The sequence below is a fragment of the Capricornis sumatraensis genome, chromosome 17 (genome assembly GCF_032405125.1).
Source record: "Capricornis sumatraensis isolate serow.1 chromosome 17, serow.2, whole genome shotgun sequence".
Classification (NCBI taxonomy): Eukaryota; Metazoa; Chordata; class Mammalia; order Artiodactyla; family Bovidae; genus Capricornis; species Capricornis sumatraensis.
This window is the reverse complement of record NC_091085.1, coordinates 25,564,147-25,582,334: the sequence shown is the minus strand read 5'-3', so window position 1 is coordinate 25,582,334 and position 18,188 is coordinate 25,564,147. Positions and strand designations below refer to the sequence as shown.

The window sequence follows — 18,188 nt, the reverse complement described above, 5'->3', positions numbered from 1 at the left end:
TTTTTAATGGGAGTTTGGGAATATTATTAATACCTAATAATAATTGATCATTATAAATCTGATTAACACATTGATGGTTTTATTAACACTGCTTACAGCAAACATGTCTGATAAAGAGCTAAAGAAGCTACGTAATAAACAAAGAAGAGCTCAAAAGAAAGCCCAGATAGAGGAAGAGAAGAAAAATGCAGAAAAAGAAAAGCAGCAGAGAAATCAGAAAAAGAAGAAGGATGATGACGATGAGGAAATTGGAGGCCCAAAAGAAGAGCTTATTCCGGAGAAACTGGCCAAGGTACTTAAAAATAGTATTTAGCACAACTGAGTAAAATTTCGTGACCAGCTATTGTTTTTATAGTCTTTTTCAGCCAATTTGAGGATAGATTTTAGAGTAAGAGATTTATTTTTCATTTTCTTCTTTCCTCTGTCTCTTCTGTCTTCTCTCTTTTCTGACTGTATATAACTTGAAGTAATGATTCTGAGTACTGTGTATGGCATATTGGAAAGTTATGGCTTTTGAGTCATTCTGATCTGGGACCACATGATTAGCTCTTACGTGTCACTGTATATCTTAGACACTTTGTCTAACTTCTCTGATGGTTTTTTCAATTATAAAATGTGACTAGGCAAAATCATTACTAGACAAGATGTTAGAACTAGAGAAAATATACGTGTATAGAATGTAGTCTGTTATAAGTGGTAGCATTTAAGTTTTTATATAGTATAAATTGAGCTTCTTAAAAAGTGAATTCTATATGTCTCTCACTTGTGTTGTCAACTTACAGTATATTGTACTTATTAAATACTTGTGCCTAAGATCTTTAAAGTCCTCAAATATTTGCCCCAAGCCAAAAATCTTATCTGCCATTTTTAACTGTTAGACTGAAACCAAGGCATTCATTGTCATGTAAATCATTTTGATCAGTAATACACCTATGCACTTTTCTTCTGACCCTTGACACCCTCCTACTCCATGTGCGAGTAACTGCATACTTTATTAGGTTAAAGCAATATAATAATAACCCTAGAGTTGAGCTTTAGCCTTATTAGTAACTAAAAATTCAAAGTCATTGGTTGCTTTATAACTAAGGAAAATTGTAATACCTAACGAATAGAGTTCGAAAATACTTTTAGAATTATATCCTAGCAGATGGACAGTAATATCTCATAGCATTATTGCTAATTAAGAACCATTGATAAATGTAGGTTGGATTTCACAAAGCTGAATTGACAGATAATTTTGTGCTTTTTAGAAACAAAGATACTGCCTTTTTATTGTTGTTGGGAGCTTATTGAAAGACTATACAGGGATCTGAAGAAGCATGGAAAATTGACCTTTCAGGCCCCATGGAGAACTGCAGAGTTCCTTGGGGATAATGCCAACTTTATGGGGCCTTCCGTCTTTATGCCTCTGCTCTTTTCTTACTACCACTTTTACCACCATCACTGACTGCCTGCCACTCTCATTCTTTTCATTTTCTGTCTCATGACTTAATGACTCTTTTTCCTGTAACTCTTTTTGTCTTTCTTTATAGTTTAAAGAGGGGCTCTGTTTGTATGTAGTTGCTGTCTGATAAGGAGTGCCCTGCATAGCAGGTTTCTCACACTTGGTTTCCTTACACGCTGTTCCATTTTCTTTGCTTAGCCTATGATAGCTGCTTTGGGGCCAGATGTCAAGTTACAGTCTAGTCATTTGTAGCTGGAGGGTTGTAAAGTCTCACAGCAAAAGCACTATAGAAAGTACTTTTGACTCCTTTATTTGGAAGGAGCCTAGTGGAAGGCAGCCAGTTTCATGGACTCCTCTTCAGTATATACTGTTCTTACCTGATAGGCACGTAACACCTTTCTCTTTCTAGGATGCCTGCATCCAAAATGTCTGCATCTAATAGAATCCCCACTCACCCATACCCCAAAGTAGTGGCAAGGCCAGATTTTACACCACGCTGTCATAATCAGGAGGGGCATCGCAGGCTGTTTTAGAAACTGCCTGCCAATTATGGGTCTGTAATCTATAGTTGCTTTTTTTGTTTGTTTCTTTTTGTTTTGGTAATCTTATATTTCATCATCCTTCCAGGTAGTGAATGATAAATTTAGTTCACCAGATCAAGATAATTTAAATAAAAGCATTGTTAAATTAGCAGTTATTCTAGTTAAGAAAGAGAAAAGGAAAATGAGAGGTTTATTAGCTTAATGTTGAGTTAACTGAATGTAAATCTGAAAGCTTGATGGAATGTATTGCTTGCTTATCCAGCTACCATGAGGCAGTAGTTTTTAGCTGATATTTTTAAAGATTTTTTTTTTTTTTTTGATGTGGACCATTTTTTAAAGTCTCTATTGAATTTGTTGCATTATTGCTTCTGCTTTATGTTTTGGGCTTTTGGCTGCAAGGCTTGTGGGATCTTAACTCTGATCTTGAATCTGCACCCCCTGCCCTTTTGAGAGAGAGGCAGAAAAGAGTACACACAGTGCTGGCAGTCCCCCAGTCTCAGTCTCAGTGAACATTGCCCCCTCCCGAGTGTGAGATGCAGGGGGTGTGACTGCCATCCCAGTTCTTACATGCCTGCCAGAGTATGACTGTCTCACTACAGTGATCGCAATTTTGATACTTAAATATATGGTTTTCATACATACGACACAGACTAGTGATACTGTACATTCATAGCTATATCTATGTGTCTTACCTTCAGGGATTTTCAAGGGTAGTTTATCCTAAAGCACTGGTTGTAGAACATCATCCCTATTTATATGCTTTTGTTTATGTCATTCTCTACTGTATTATATGGGCTTCCCTGGTGGCTCAGGGTAAAGCGTCTGCCTCCAGTGCGGGAAACCAGATTTGATCCCTGGGTCGGGAAGATCCCCTGGAGAAGGAAATGGCAACCCACTCCAGTATTCTTGCCTGGAGAATCCCATGGACAGAGGAGCTTGGTAGGCTACAGTCCACGGAGTCACAAAGAGCTGGACACGATTGAGTGACTTCACTTTCACTTTCACTGTATTATATATATGGAGCTGTAGACTGTAGTTAGCTCTGTCTTGGTTATGTACATAATATTTTATCATTTAGATTTAACTTCACAAAGTCTTACCTTTGAGAGGCCCACAGAAGCATGTGGGGACAAGAAATCCACATCTCCTTTGAGGGCATATGTTTTCATTTATTAGAGTTGCAGACAGAATTAATTTCTCTCTTTTCTCTTTTTAAAGTAAAATACTCAATTTCAGTCAGAGTAGTGCTTGTAATGGGCTTCCCTTGTGGCTCAGCTGGTAAGGAATCCATCTGCAATGTGGGAGACCTGGGTTCGATCCCTGGGTTGGGAAGATCCCCTGGAGAAGAGAAAGGCTATCCACTCCAGTATTCTGGCCTGAAGAATTCCTTGGACTGTATAGTCCATGGGGGTCTCAAAGAGTCGGACATGACTGAGCAACTTTCATCACCACTACCAATGCTTGTAATGATTCAACTTCACAATATCCTTTTTGTTTCTATTTTATAATGATAGCAGCCATGTCTTTCTCCAGTAAATTATCCTGGTCAATGTAGTGACGTTCACTTCAGTCTGTACTTCTTAAGGAATTGAAAAGCTTGCTATAGCTGGGTGGTAATTTCAGTTTCCAGTTCTCTACTTTCCCTGGTTACCATTTCTCCCCTGTATACCACAAATTCTAACTCATTAAAGCATAGAGTTACTGAGGTTTGACAGAAAACAGCAAAATTCTATAAAGCAATTACTCTTCAATTAAAAAAAAAAAAAGAGTCATGGGAAGAAGCAGCAGAAAATTCACCAGTGTGAGAAAAGTATACTTATGAGGGCCCCTATTTTCTCCTCTGTCTCTTGATATCTACAACTATTACAGTAGTGATACTGCCACATACTGATTTCTGGTTTAGAGCTTATATCCTTGAATAATGACTAGGTGCTTTACATGCTGCTGCTGCTGCTGCTAAGTTGCTTCAGTCATGTCCGACTGTGTGACCCCATAGATGGCAACTCACCAGGCTCCCCCGTCCCTGGGATTCTCCAGGCAAGAACTCTGGAGTGGGTTGCCATTTCCTTCTCCAGTGTGTGAAAGCGAAAAATGAAAGTGAAGTTGCTCAGTCATGTCCCACTCTTCGCGACCCCGTGGACTGTAGCCCACCAGGCTCCTCTGTCCATGGGATTTTCCAGGCAAGAGTACTGGAGTGGGTTTCCTTGCCATTGCCTTCTCTGGTTTTACATACTAGTACAGGGTAAATCCTATAGACACCACTTACTGTGTAACTTGATTTTGCTTTTAATGCTGTTAAATAATTTCCTTCGCCTAAATCTGTGTTGGTGAAACCACATATTACTGTATGGGCAGATATGGCACATCTGAATTCCACTGAATTCCACTGAGGGTGCGTTGTTATTGCCTCAGTGATGAGAGACGGCAGGTGTAAGGACCCAGAGGCTGAGTGCGAATATAGTGTTGTGCCCTAGCCCAGCCCCAGTCTGCAGAGACTAGTCCTGTCTCAGTACTCACAGGGTGGTAGAGACAGCATTCTGTAAATATAAAACTTTTCAAATGACACCGCACGTGTAATATGGCATTTGAATAAATATGGATTTCTGTAGAATGCGGAGTGGAACAAAGCAACACAGAATGGATATTGTACTATTTTTTAATAGCTTGATTATACTCAACTTTCACCCATTCTCTAATGTTCTCTTAGCCCTTGTCATCCTGTTCCATATCCTTTCTCCACCCCCACCCCACCCCTCCCGCCCTTGGCTATCTTACCTGTTTCCTTCCTATCTTTCTTTTCCTGGTTCTCATTCTATTCTATCTTCTTCTTTACTTGTTGGATAGTTTCTCTCCACAGATAATGTATAATCTCAGTGAATGAGGAGTTCAGAATCCCCTTCCTTTAGATTGTGGGAGGGTAAAATATGGCAGTGTATTTCTGGGTGACTGGTAAGTGGTTTTTACCGAAAAAGTGTTTTTAATAAATAGAGTAAATTGAACACCCCCCCCCCCCACACACACACACACACAAATCTTGCTTCCATTTGTATAATATTTCTTATTTTTGTTAGGTTGAAAGTCCATTGGAAGAAGCTATTAAATTTTTAACGCCATTGAAGAACTTGGTGAAGAACAAGATAGAAACTCATCTTTTTGCCTTTGAGATTTACTTTAGGAAAGGTAGGCAATTAGAGAATAGTGGCTCTGATAAAATTGATCACTTTGTTTCTCAGAATATAGTTGCCAACTCTGATGGCCTCACCACTGTAGGATATTTTGGCAAATGCAACTGCTGCTTCCTCACAAAGAAATGCCTGCTTTTTACAACATGTTACGGGGAATTACAGTGATGTGATTACCTCTCCTAGGGCATTAAAATAAAAAGATGTACAATATATAACTAAAATTAAGGTGAAATATAGTGATTATCATGCTCATATGTAAATAAAAATTAGTAACTGAATAATACAGATAGATATTAGAATAGTGTCTGGTACACAGTAAGCAGTAAATAATGTCAACCATTAGCCATTGTTACAGATAGAAGGTGCGATGTTTGAGGTGTGTCTTGAAGAACAGACCATACTTCTAAAAGAAAAGATGCATAGAAGGGAAGAATATCTATTAAGAGAAAACAAGTGTGTATAAATAATGTTGAGGTTGCCTTTGTTGCCTAAGCAAGGTAAAGGTTAGATGGAGGATTTTGGTTGCTAGATTTAGAATTCTTATAAGCTATATGTAGTAGATATACTAAGATTTTATGGTATGGAATTGATGTAATCCAAATGGTTCATTGAAAAAAAAATTTTTTCACTAAGATGATACATATTCACGGAAATAGAAACTGGTTAGTAACATCTGACAAAAGTTAGTACTCCAAACAGTAACTGTCCTGCTAAAAGAGATAGAATAAAATGATACCTCTGTAGAGTATCCATCAAAAAAATCATGATTATCAAATTCTGGGGAAAGGTTACTGTATAACATTGTTTCAAAATAAGGTTCAGAACTAACTATAGTTTATTTTAATCTCTATTAAGATACTTATATGAGTATGTAAAATAGAACACTAGCTAAGAAGAAAATAGATCAAAACATAAGAGACTGTCTCTTGATGGAGTTTGAGTGATTAAAATACTTTCTTCTATATTTTCTATTTTCTACAGTGCTCCTGTCATAATTGGGAAAATTAGTTTAATAAATAGTCCAGTAATTTAAAAGTTTTGTTAATAGTTAACACAGCTCTCTTGAAAGCAAATATTTTTTAAACAAATATTTTTGCATGGAACCCCAAAGTGTAAAATACAAAAGCTGTTCTGCTGTAAGTAGTGAAAGGCAGTCTGAATCCTACTAAGTTGGCTTCTTTGCTGTGTACCACCTCTCAGTCACTCTCCAGCATTTGGAGTCTGTTGCTACAGCATGAAATGGGCAATGATAAAGGACATAGCTGTATTTTTAGCTTTCTGAGTGTAGCAGTTAGGGGAAAAGGAATTGTCAGAGGAGCCTAGGGTTTCAAATTTTGATATTTGTGGAGTTGTACCCTACTAGAGAAGTCTTAACAAAGACGGCTGTGGATGAGACTTGGAATTGTGGTGAGTATTTGGGTGCACTTTTCCATCCAATAAGTGGAGACACTACTAAAGGTTGGAAAACATGAGGGATGGGGTGAGAAGGGATAGCATTGGGAAAGATTAGAAGGTGATTAAAAACATAACCTTGGTCAATACTCTACCTTTGATGGGAAAGAGAAGCCAGGGATTGACCGGAGAGGAACACTGAGGTGGAAGGGAAATGATTTCACATGTCGCAAGACACAAGAAAGGTGTAAACAATGTACTTTCAAGCGTAATCAACAAAGTTTTCTATCTAAATTTTTTATACTTAATAAAACCATTTTTCTTAATGTTGTGTGGAAAGTATTGGCTAATGTTGCTAACCTGAGGAAGTCAATTGCTTCAGTCATACGTTGCTTTCCAGATGTGATTGACTCTAAATGAGTTTTTCTATTTGTAAGATACTATTAGTCCTCTAAAGGAGGGTATCTCTTTTTATTAAATGATCAAAATATATCTTTTTCTTTTTATAGAAAAGTTTCTTTTGATGCTACAATCAGTAAAGAGAGCATTTGCTATTGATTCTAGTCATCCCTGGCTTCATGAATGTATGATTCGACTCTTTAGTACTGGTATGTTTTAATTTTCTGTTACTTAAATATTTGACTACAGTAGCTGATAGTGACTGAATAAGTGATTTATACAAGTTTATCGTAAACTCAAATCATTTGAAAGCTGTTGTGTATTAAATTAGCCTGTGGAAAAAACAAGTCTTTTCTTTGTAGTGAAGGTCTTTATTTTAAGGCTAGAAATGTTACCTGATTTTGACACAGAATCATTCAGTTCAGATATTTGAGAATCATCTTTATTTCTGTTTCTTAAAGGTTAATAAGTTGAAATTTTGAATCGTATTTCATTATGTGACGTAGTTAATTGCTGTAAAATTAAAAAATCTCTTTGAAATTGACAAATTATCTCATTTACCTGTCTCTAGTATAATGATTTGAATCATAAAATTTTTGTCAGTAAATGTAGGGTAAAAGTAACTTTAAAACAAATTGTTGTCCTTTTCAAGTTTTTAGTCAGTAAGATCCATATGTAAGTTTTAATGTGAAGTAAAGCTACAGAATTTTAGAAAACGAAAGGTGGGATATTATGCCAATTATCTCTCATAGTTGAGAAATCTAGGACGCTAAAACACTAAATTACTTAATTATGATAACACCAATAATTATTAATGAAATAGGAATGAGACTCAGATCTTCATATTGTTCTTTCTACTACCAGAGCTTTAAATTTAGAATAAAGTACTTCTGTAGTCAAGTAGTAGTTTTTGTTTTTGTTTTTAAGTAACTGGATAAGGAGAAATTCAGTGTTTAGTAGAACAGTCTACAGAATTTGAAAATACTGTTAGCTGTCTCATTGCTAAATACTCCACCCCATGTGAATCCATGCATTATATAAAAATAATGAGATTAAACCAAGTATCCCAGTCATTCTTTTGAAAATGCTAAATTGTCCCAGTTAACATTATTTTGACTTACAAGAAAAGGTAAAGCCTTATTTAGATCATATTTATGCTTGTCAAAAAAGTGATTTCCTGTTACGGAGGCTAAATTATAGAAAATTTCCCCCCAATTTTAAAAAATTCTGAAAGTAATAATGTAGTCATATTATAGAAAGTAGAACTAATCACTGTATTTAGTGAAAATAAGGAAGTTTCTTTTTAGTCTTTTTTTGTTGGTATTAAAGAAAAAAAATTTTTGAAATCATGAATCAATAAGTTAAGGCTGGAAATAACAGCCATAAATCATTTTCAGTTAGGATGAAATGCAGTCAAGCTATTTTCAATATATACACTTCATTTTTATACAGTCAGTTTTTTCCTGAAAGATAATAAAATAGTACATGTAAAGTTTATGGAGTTAGAGTTATATTCGTTTGAAATATAAATTGGAAGTGACAAGCATATACTTCTAATGAGTGTGTGGCTTGATGAACATATAACCATTTTCTTGGAACAGTTGTTTCAGAAAATTTAAATGCTTATGAACTTTAGAAGAACAAAGAATGGTCCTAACATTAAAAGTTAGAATTAATTGAGTGGAGTTAATGTTAGCTATTGTCATTGCTTCAGGTATTCATCTGACATCATTGTCAGGAAGAGATTTACAAAGTGATCCTTATTTTGACTAAATTTAGGCATCTTTGTTACTGTAAACCCCCTGAGTTCCTTTTAATATGTTTGGGTCTTGAGAAAAATACTTGATCTTGAAGTAACTTTTCAGGAACACATGTGTCATGTTAAGTTATATTGTAGTAATTTCTTTACAAAGAAACCCTCACAATAACACCTTTACAGAAATTACAAGGATAAAGAAAAAACAATGGCTCCACACTTACTTTATTAGTTGTAGAACCTTCTCTAAGTGAATATTCACTTTAGCATGGTTGTGAGCATCTTCCAAATCTCCAGAACATTACACTACCAGTGTAAGTAGTAATCGTCCCCAAAATCATTTACTATATAGGATGTCCCCTTCCCCCTTTAATTATGAGAATGATAGTATCTCTTCCAAGTTTTTCACTTTTTTTTTTGTAAGTTGTAGAACTTAAGGCAATTTTTATTATATTTCTGGTCAGTTCTAAGTTGAAATAGGACCTTAGGTATTCATTTGTTTTGATACCTGCCTACATGTTTATGTTCCCTTAAATGTTTTTAAAATTAGTAGGTTTTGGTCACCTTAATCTATAATGAATCTTATATTATTTTCCTCTCTCATTTGTGCAAACTCATTTTTTCCTTTTCTCTGCAGCTTATTTCTCATCTGTACTTATGTATTTCCTCAAAAAAACCCTTGCTTAATTAATATAGTCATTTATTTATTTTGCTGTTTTGAGTGGTAATCACTTAGTAGGTTGTACTGTAACTAGTAGTGAGTAATCATTGTCTCACACAAAATATCCTTTTCTACCGAAATTTTAACCAAAAAATGCTGGCTAGTCTGGGAACCCAGGGAAACTCCTTTTGCTAAGAATCAGCCCCTTATTTAATGTGACTTTTAACTGTTGGTGATGACTAAACTTATTCAGTCTGCTAATAACATGAACCAAACATTGTTTTAATTTTAGGGTGTCTCAGGACTTAACTCATATGCCCCTTGGAAAAGGTTTAATGTATCATGGAAGACAATTAGATAATCAGAGATTTTTTACTTTCTTGAGATGTCAGTAATTTTTGGTTAGTTTTTTATCAGTGTCACAAAATATTTAGATTGACTCCCTGTGCCTCCATTATTCTTTACCTATAAAAGATTATTTAATAAATCTGGCACATTTGAGGCTGCTCCTTCCATAGGGCATTCTAAATTTTGCTACAGTAGAATTGATTGGTTGATTGATTGTAATATCTTCTGGAAATTGCAGTTCCAGTTTACATGATTAGTGATTAGAGGAGAAAACTGAGTTAGTTGACCAGAAACAATTTGCGAATTAGTAAGGAAGTGTTTTTGGAAACATTCTTTTTTTAATCTGTTAAATAAATGAATGCTTTATTAATATAAACTATTACTACAAAAAAAGGGAGATAGCTATTAGTTGATTTTTGGAGTTATTTAAATATTCCCTCTTTGACACGTCCTAAACACAAGACATATATATTTATGTATTTTTAACTATATGGGCTTTTTTTAATAGCAGTTTTTATTTTTCTGAGATTTTTTTAATCTGAGGAAAACAAGTTAATAAAAGTGATGAAAAGCATGAAAAGTATGGTTCCCAGAGATGAGCCAGAAGTTTACTTTCCTGTCTGCATATAGAAAGTGTCCTGAAAGCATTGCAGGCAAACCACTGAGGCCCGTAGGAGTAATAAATTGTATAGATTCCTGTTTGTTGACATAATGTTCATTGTAATTGGCTATAACCTATTTTAACAGATTTTCTCCTTCCAGTTCACTCTGTACTCCTAAGCCCATTCCCCACCCCCAAGACAAATATTGATAAATTTGCCAAATCCAAGTTGAAAATACAGGCATAATGGAGATTAAGCTAAATTCTTTAATTAGTAGCTCATTTATTTGAGTTAACCAATTCTATAGAATGATAGAAGAAATGCTGTTCAACCAGCAAAGGGCACATATCAATTATTTAGTTACTGACTACATGTAGAATATTTCATTTGGAAGTTTGCTATTCAAAAGTTCAGTGTTTTTAAACTTAGGGTAGTGATCTATTAGTGAGAAAATGAAAGAAGTTGAGTGGGTCATTATCATTTGGAAGCATTTGGAAACTTAGAAATAAATTAGAGCATAAGATACAAGAATTTGCTGCACAATGTAAGGGTCAGTGTTCTGTGAAATTTTTGCTTCCCATAATAAGTTATGTTTATAGGAAACATGCTCATCAGAGTACAGATAACTTGGTTGTAGTCAAGAGTTTGAAAGCCGTAACGCTAGTTTCTAATCATAAGGAAAATCTATTTATGTTTTCTTCAATCTGTGACAAAAATAGTACCTACAGTATATGGGATATCTGTTATGTCATTAGCTATTTGATTTGTGGGGCTTCCCAGATGACTCAGCTCTAAGAATCCACCTGCCAGTGCAGGAGACACGGGCTTGATATAGTTTGAGACCTTTGTCAGGACCATCCCCTGGAGCATGAAACGGCTATATACTCCAGTATTCTTGCCTGGAAAATTCCATGAAGAGAGGAACCTGGCTTGACGACTAAACAATAACATTTTATTTGTAGTTTTTTATTACTGTGATCTTTCTGGGTTAGATATTACCTCAATTTTACAGATCAAGGAATAGGTTCAGAGAGGTTATGATTTGTCCACACTCAAATCATACTCAAGTCTGTTTGTTATCTCTCTATACCAAACTAGGATTCAGCCCAGAGAGATTGGGAGTCAGTTTTTCCATCTCCAAATGCCAAAGCGTATGATGGCAACAGTGTATTCCTTACAGGAGAATGCTTTGGTGGTGGTTTGGAAATTACTATGTAGTGATAGCAAGTTCACATAACCACTGAATATAAAGATCCATAGCTTTTTTTAACTGATAAATTTGTAATGGTTTACTTGGATATAGAAGATGGAATAGGGTGAGGAAAATTCTTTTAATCTTCTGCACTATATCTGGTAGCCTTTAGAAAATTGTTGGATTATTAGTAAGTTTATCCAGTCTTTCTATATATAATTGCTTTCTTTTATTGACCTCATCAGGTAGATAATTTCTTAATTCCACAAATTGTATCAGTATCTAACTGCTAATAAGAGTTTGTTTTTAATTTGTTCAGCAGTGTGTGAAAGTAAAGATTTACCCGATGCAGTTAGAACAGTATTAAAACAAGAAATGAATCGTCTTTTTGGAGCAACGAATCCAAAGAACTTTAATGAAACTTTTCTGAAAAGGAATTCTGATTCATTGCCACACAGATTATCAGGTAATCAGTTTATTTTTTCCTTATCTCGGGCTCTAAAACAGCTTCAGTTTTTACGATAGTGGGTCATTGGCAGGTTACACTTTTTGTATGGCAGAGGCAAATGTATATGTGTCACATTTTAATCCTATGAAACAGGCAGCTTAACCTCCTATACATTTTTTAATCTTTTAGATAAAATCATTACTATGAATCAAGGTTAGTAGTTTCTCCTGGTTCTGCATAGGCATTACAAAGAAGCAAGTATAACTGAATTTAGCTATCTATTACATACACTGAAGGAGAATCTCTTTATTTTTCTCTCTCATTAGCATGCTCTTAAAATTCACTTAGATGCAACCATCATCTTTCATTTCTCATGCTTATATAAGCTGTGAAACTTGACAGTGCTGCACACCTAAAAACCATCTCACAAGCAGGGATCATCTGGCAAGAGTCTGTGCTAATGAGCCAACGTCTGGACTTGATGAGACCCATGGGTAGTGCTTTAGCAGTGAACTCATGCCTGTCAGGTTTGGGTATCTCCCATACCCCTCTCCGTCACACCAGACACACAGACACACACAACCCTACCTGTCAGAACACACACACAAGTATTCTCCTTAATCCCAAATTACCTTCATTTTAGAAAGAAGAAAGCTATCCATGGTCCCACCACATAAAGACAAATATTATTAGAAATATTGGTGTTTTTTCATAGTCTCTTACCTTACTCATTCTCTTAGTTTGGACAGTTAGACTGTTTCTGGTCTACTCAGGTTTTTGTTTTTTGTTTTTTCAAATAACAGTATTTCAAATGGCTGTTTGCATTTTTCTAGTAAAGTGCCACACTGTGTGCACATAGATCTTGCTTTTTATATTTGAATGGATAGAAGATAATGCTGGGTTTACCTTGAAATAAAACATTTTCATTTTCCCTCTCATTTAGCTGCCAAAATGGTATATTATTTAGATTCTTCTAGTCAGAAGCGAGCTATAGAGTTGGCAACAACACTTGATGAATCCCTCACTAACAGAAACCTCCAGGTAAAGAGTTTTTCATTATTTCTCTGTAAGAGTTACTTGACTCTTTTTGTTTCTACTTTCACCAGAATAATTTTCACCAATTAATTTTTTTTGTTATTTATGCATATTCTTCTCCAAACTATTATGGCTCCATCTCAGAAACTTAGTTTATCTTAAATTTATTTAAGATTGTATATGTGTGCACACATATACAGCAAGATCCCCTGGAGAAGGGAATGGCTACTGTCCACTCCAGTATTATTGCCTGGAAAATTCCACGGACAGAGAAGCCTGATTGGCTACAGTCTGTGGGGTCGCATAGGACAGAGCAACTAACACTTCCACTTTCAGTTAGAGTAGAACCTTGTAAACAGTCAAAGTTTGTGGGGTACTGTATATTGGAAACTTCGTAGTATTTTCCAAGTGAAAAGGTGAAGAAAGAAAACATGAGAAATGCAAGTCACCATGAATCATTTAAAAATATAAGCAGACCGACTTAAGGGTTTGGTTGAAAGAATTACTAGTATTCATGAAAATTTTTCCTTGGATGTATATGCTTTGTGTTTCTGAGACTCTTTTCCTTCTTCTTCAGTGCACATACCGTAAAGGTTCTCTTTAATTTTAATAGAATGTTAAAAAATAATGTTTGATTTTGCCGTCTGGCTCTGAGCCTCCAAAAAATTTAAAGACTTAGGTACAGTCATTGACAGTGGCATGTAAATTTCAGCGCTTAACGCACGGGGCCAGGTAGGCTGAGGCACCATTGCCAGAGGTTACCTGCTGAGAGTCTTTGGATGTAGCACCCCACACCTTGCTTTGCTCACCTTAGTCCTGACCCTGTTTATATATCCATCCTTTTGTGTAAACCTTGCAGTTCTGAAGAAAATAATTCTAATGGAATGCATAGCGGGAATAAATACTTTTCTTTAAATATGTACATTTTGCCTCTCATTTTGAAAACCTTTTGGTAATGAGATGTCCAATAAATTCACAGTAAAATTTTTTTCCTTTTAAGCAAATTATAATGTGACCTTTTTTCTTTCTCTAGACATGTATGGAGGTATTAGAAGCCTTGTGTGATGGTAGCCTAGGAGACTGTAAAGAAGCTGCTGAAGTTTATAGAGCAAATTGTCATAAGCTTTTCCCTTACGCTTTGGCTTTCATGCCTCCTGGATATGAAGAGGATATGAAGATCACAGTTAATGGAGATAGTTCTGCAGAAACTGAAGAACTGGCCAATGAAATTTGAACATCATTAAACAAGCAAACGGAATGACTTTGGACCATATCTAGTGTATAATATTTTTGTCACGCACCTGCTGCATTGCTCTAACTTACACAGAATGAGAAGAGTAAATGTTCTTGCCTTCAAATAGTGTTTTACGTTTTTTATCCTGCTGAAAAAGTATATATAAAATATCTAACATATTACAGGATATAGGTTCAGTTTCTTAAAAAATTAAAAGCTGCTAAAATTGAGGGGTTAAAAAAAGATACCTTATCCTATTCCTACCTACCCACCCATGTTTTTAAACTAATTTATATAAAATCTGGAGGCTGTTACAGCTAACAAAGCAGGTGTGTGGCAGAAATATTACTTTAAATTTGTCTTGTGAGATTTTACTATATCTCAGACAGCATAAATGCTGTTTTAGCACTGGATTCTTTCACTGAGCACAAAGAGTTGTTGGGGCTTTAGCATCTAACTGATTTTGTTACGGGGTTGATTATGACCATAGGAAGTATGCAATGTGAATCACTATTTACAGAGAAACCTACAACAGATGCTTGATGTTGTAGAAGCGGGGACATATAGATACCAAGCAGAATTATAAGAAAACCTAGAGGGTGTTCAATACGCTTGTTGTGTTTCCAAAATTCACTGTACATGATCAGTTTGGTGTTCTTGTACCACAGTTTTTAACTGAAGGAACCAGTTGGAACAATCTCAATTCTAACTAAAACTTGAAGAACTAAAATAACAATGCAAACCTTTCAGCATTGTTTTGGCCAAACTTGTTAAAACTGTAATGCAAGAACCAAATGCACTGTGATGTGGCACCAACCAATTAGCAAGCATGAACTTTTCACCCAAGAGTGAAAAAAGAAAATCTACCATGGCTTGAAGTTAAAGAGCAGAACTCCTGACTACCATTCTATGACTGATCAAGAGACTAATAGTTAAAAACCTCAGCAGGCCTTGTTCACGATATGCAGAAAAAAATGTGCTGCAGTTTAGATACCTCTGGAATTTTTCCACAGTGTCACAGGTTTGTAATACTTGAAGCCCTACATTTCTAAGAATATATTTCTTGCTCAGTTGTTTCAGGCAAGCCCAAGACTTTGTAATTTTTAAAGGGCCCAAGATTTCTTTCTTTCTTTCTTTCTTTTTTTTTCAATAACAGACCAGCTTCTTTTTCCTGCAGTTACAGATGTAATTTCCTTTTTGTTGTCAAACATAAGGTACCAAATATGATGCAATAAATTGTTTTGAAAAACAGTTGTGTGAATATTTCAACTAATATGTGTTGGGCTTCTGTGAAAATACACAGGTGGAAACAGAGGTGCAAGCCAGAGGCAGTGTAATGTGCTGTAAGGCTAGTTCAGATGGGAACTTTTTGGAATGGACTTAGTGTTGGTGTCAGGGAAATTCCATTAAGCAAGCATAGTGCTGTTCCTGCATTAAGATTTCCTTGAGGGCTAGGATGGCAGCAGGTACTATGAATATAATTAGTAATTTCAAAGGAAAAGTGAGAACTGCTATTTTGTTTGAGAAAATGAGCCTGAAAATTTTAAACCCAAACACTGAGAACTAGCCAGAGGCTCTGTATTCTCATTGCATTTTCAAGATCTCAGCAAATAAGGATATTAAGTAAAATGAATCGATTGTATATATAATTGACCTTTTTGTGGTACTTTTAGTTTATAGAAAGTATATTCTAAAGGGAATTTTCAGGAGACCTGATCCTTTTACTGATTGAACAGTTGTGCTAAACTCAGCATTTCATAGTACATGACCTGCATTCCACATCCCAGTCTAGTAATTTAGTGGTGTAAAGACAAGTACAGACTGGACTCTAGTGCTTTGTTATGTTTATTAATTGGCCCTGTCTCAGGAACATCTTAACAGATGGCAAAAACAGAAACGAAACTTTTTTCACCTTCTCCTATGAGTGGCAACTGAAGTTCTTCTTGTTGGTAAAGAACACTAGTGCTACCTCTGCCACTGAGGTGTTTGGAGGAGGCACCAGCCATAAACTAGGGGGTGTATGTGTGAATCATGTTTAAACTCTACTGTATATTGAAACAAAATTCTTATATTTGTCTTGACAATGTTCAAATGATGTAGATTGTCTTAGAATGAATATTCATAAGTACTAAGAACTCTTGATGCAGAGGCCACCCATGAGAAGCTAAATTCCTAACATGTATATTGTATTCCAAACCAATTTTACTGGAACTATTAAATAAATATTTTATTTTATTTCAGGTTTACATGCTAGTGGATACATTGTCTGGTCTCAGAGGATATTGACAGAGGTTCATTTTATGTCCAGACATCACCCCTAAAACATTGTACTGTGCTGTCTTACCCCGCATAGTATGAACTGGATCATCTTACATTTGCCTCATTCATTCTATTCCAAGTGATGCTGTGCGGGAAAACAGGGTTAGGAAAAAAAGGAGGGGGGAAATGCAGTGATGATGTAATCTAAACAAGTGCCTTATGTTTATTGCTAAGAACTGGTGTTATCAACCCTTTTGAAAAGAAGGGGTCCCTTGACCTGTATTAACATAGGAGAAGTAAAGTTCTTTTTGTTTTTCTTTATATTTACTACTCTTGTCATTTCTCATTTAAAAACTAAAATCTGACTATCAGGTTAGTTTTCCTCAGCTTTAATTCGATAGTTGAGTCTTTCGCATTTTCAGCATTTTTCTGTACCTATTTATTATGCACAAGAACAAAGGTGATCTAATAGCATGACTGAGAGGAGTCCCGATATGGGTGAATAGCTTTCCTGTGGGTTTTATCACCCCCTTGTTTTTCACAGTGGTGTTTGTACTCCACAATATATTGCTGTTAGAGCTGTGAAATGAAAGCTGTGACTATAAGAAGAGGCCAGGAAAATGTGGTCTAGATCAGGTAGGTCTAGATCATTTATCTAAATCTGTGATAAATGCAGGGAAGTCTCTTATACACTATTTCTAGGAATATTTCAGCTACCACATGTAGCATCTGTTCGGGAAAAATTTGAAAGTGAAGTGTTGGATTTTCTTATAAGATTTGTATATATTTGTCTTAATAATTACCAGCCTTAAATTTTGAAATTACTCTTGCTAAGAATTCAAGGAAAGACTGAGCTTTCCATTGGAAGGTAGTCTTGTTCTACCTGTGTTCCACCTCTTAAGTTACAGGCAAGGTTTCTTGATACCATCCTGCTGACATCTGAACTTTGCTAAATCCACTGCCAAATCTACATGAAAAATTCCCATGAAGTGGCTGTGCCGCCCCATAGGGGGCTGAACCTTTCAAGTTTTGTTCCAGTTTTGATGGTTGGAAATCTCACAACTTGTAGCAATAAAACATTTTTGGAAATGGTTATTCTTTGTTGAATTGCACTTTCAGTATGCTCCTACTAGAGGGATGTTGGTAGTGTGCAGGAGGTTCTGGAGAAACGAATGCTCTCACTTTGATGAAGCAGATTATTGGGTACATACTTTAGGTTACACAGCCTACTTAACACTGCTGCCTCCATCAGGACATACCCTCCCTTATGGTGATGGAACAATGGGCAGAAGGAAAGGGAAGCAGTGTGTTGTAGGAGAGAGTTTTCCTGCCTTTTGGTTTACCCAGCTGGCCTTTGAAGTGATGACATCTTGGGATTATAGCCAAAGAAAGAAAAATTGGTACTATTTAAATTAGAACTTACTGAACTGTCAATTATAGATAAACTTGGAATTTTAATCCTCAGTGCTATTAGTAAGGGTTCTGTGTGCAAGAAATAGAATACACTTTGTTTCACGGCTTCTTGTAACAAAAGTAATACTTGGCAATCTAATAAGATTGTAATTATAGTTCTTACATTTTTAAATACACATTTTTTGGTGTCTAACGAGTGTTTTATTTCATACAACTGGTATAGTTCTCTTTAACTGAAAAAAAAAAAATTGATGGTGATGGGAAATTTCCTATCTGTG

The 18,188-nt window shown here is 35.6% G+C and overlaps 1 protein-coding gene across 2 annotated transcripts in view; it reads left to right on the top strand.

Moving 5' to 3' along the window:
- NAA15 (N-alpha-acetyltransferase 15, NatA auxiliary subunit) overlaps nt 1–16,659 on the top strand; it is a 69,552-nt gene extending 52,893 nt beyond the window's left edge. The window contains exons 15-20 of one of the 2 annotated variants that reach the window (XM_068989484.1): nt 99–292; nt 5,058–5,166; nt 7,073–7,171; nt 11,844–11,987; nt 12,913–13,010; nt 14,038–16,659. In XM_068989484.1, the coding sequence (XP_068845585.1) occupies nt 99–292; nt 5,058–5,166; nt 7,073–7,171; nt 11,844–11,987; nt 12,913–13,010; nt 14,038–14,238 (845 nt within the window). In that variant the 3' untranslated portion in view covers nt 14,239–16,659. Of the gene's footprint in view, nt 1–98; nt 293–5,057; nt 5,167–7,072; nt 7,172–11,840; nt 11,988–12,912; nt 13,011–14,037 lie in introns of both variants that reach the window. The other variant, XM_068989483.1, reaches the window with a different exon arrangement.
- The last annotated feature ends 1,529 nt before the right edge of the window (nt 16,660–18,188 follow it).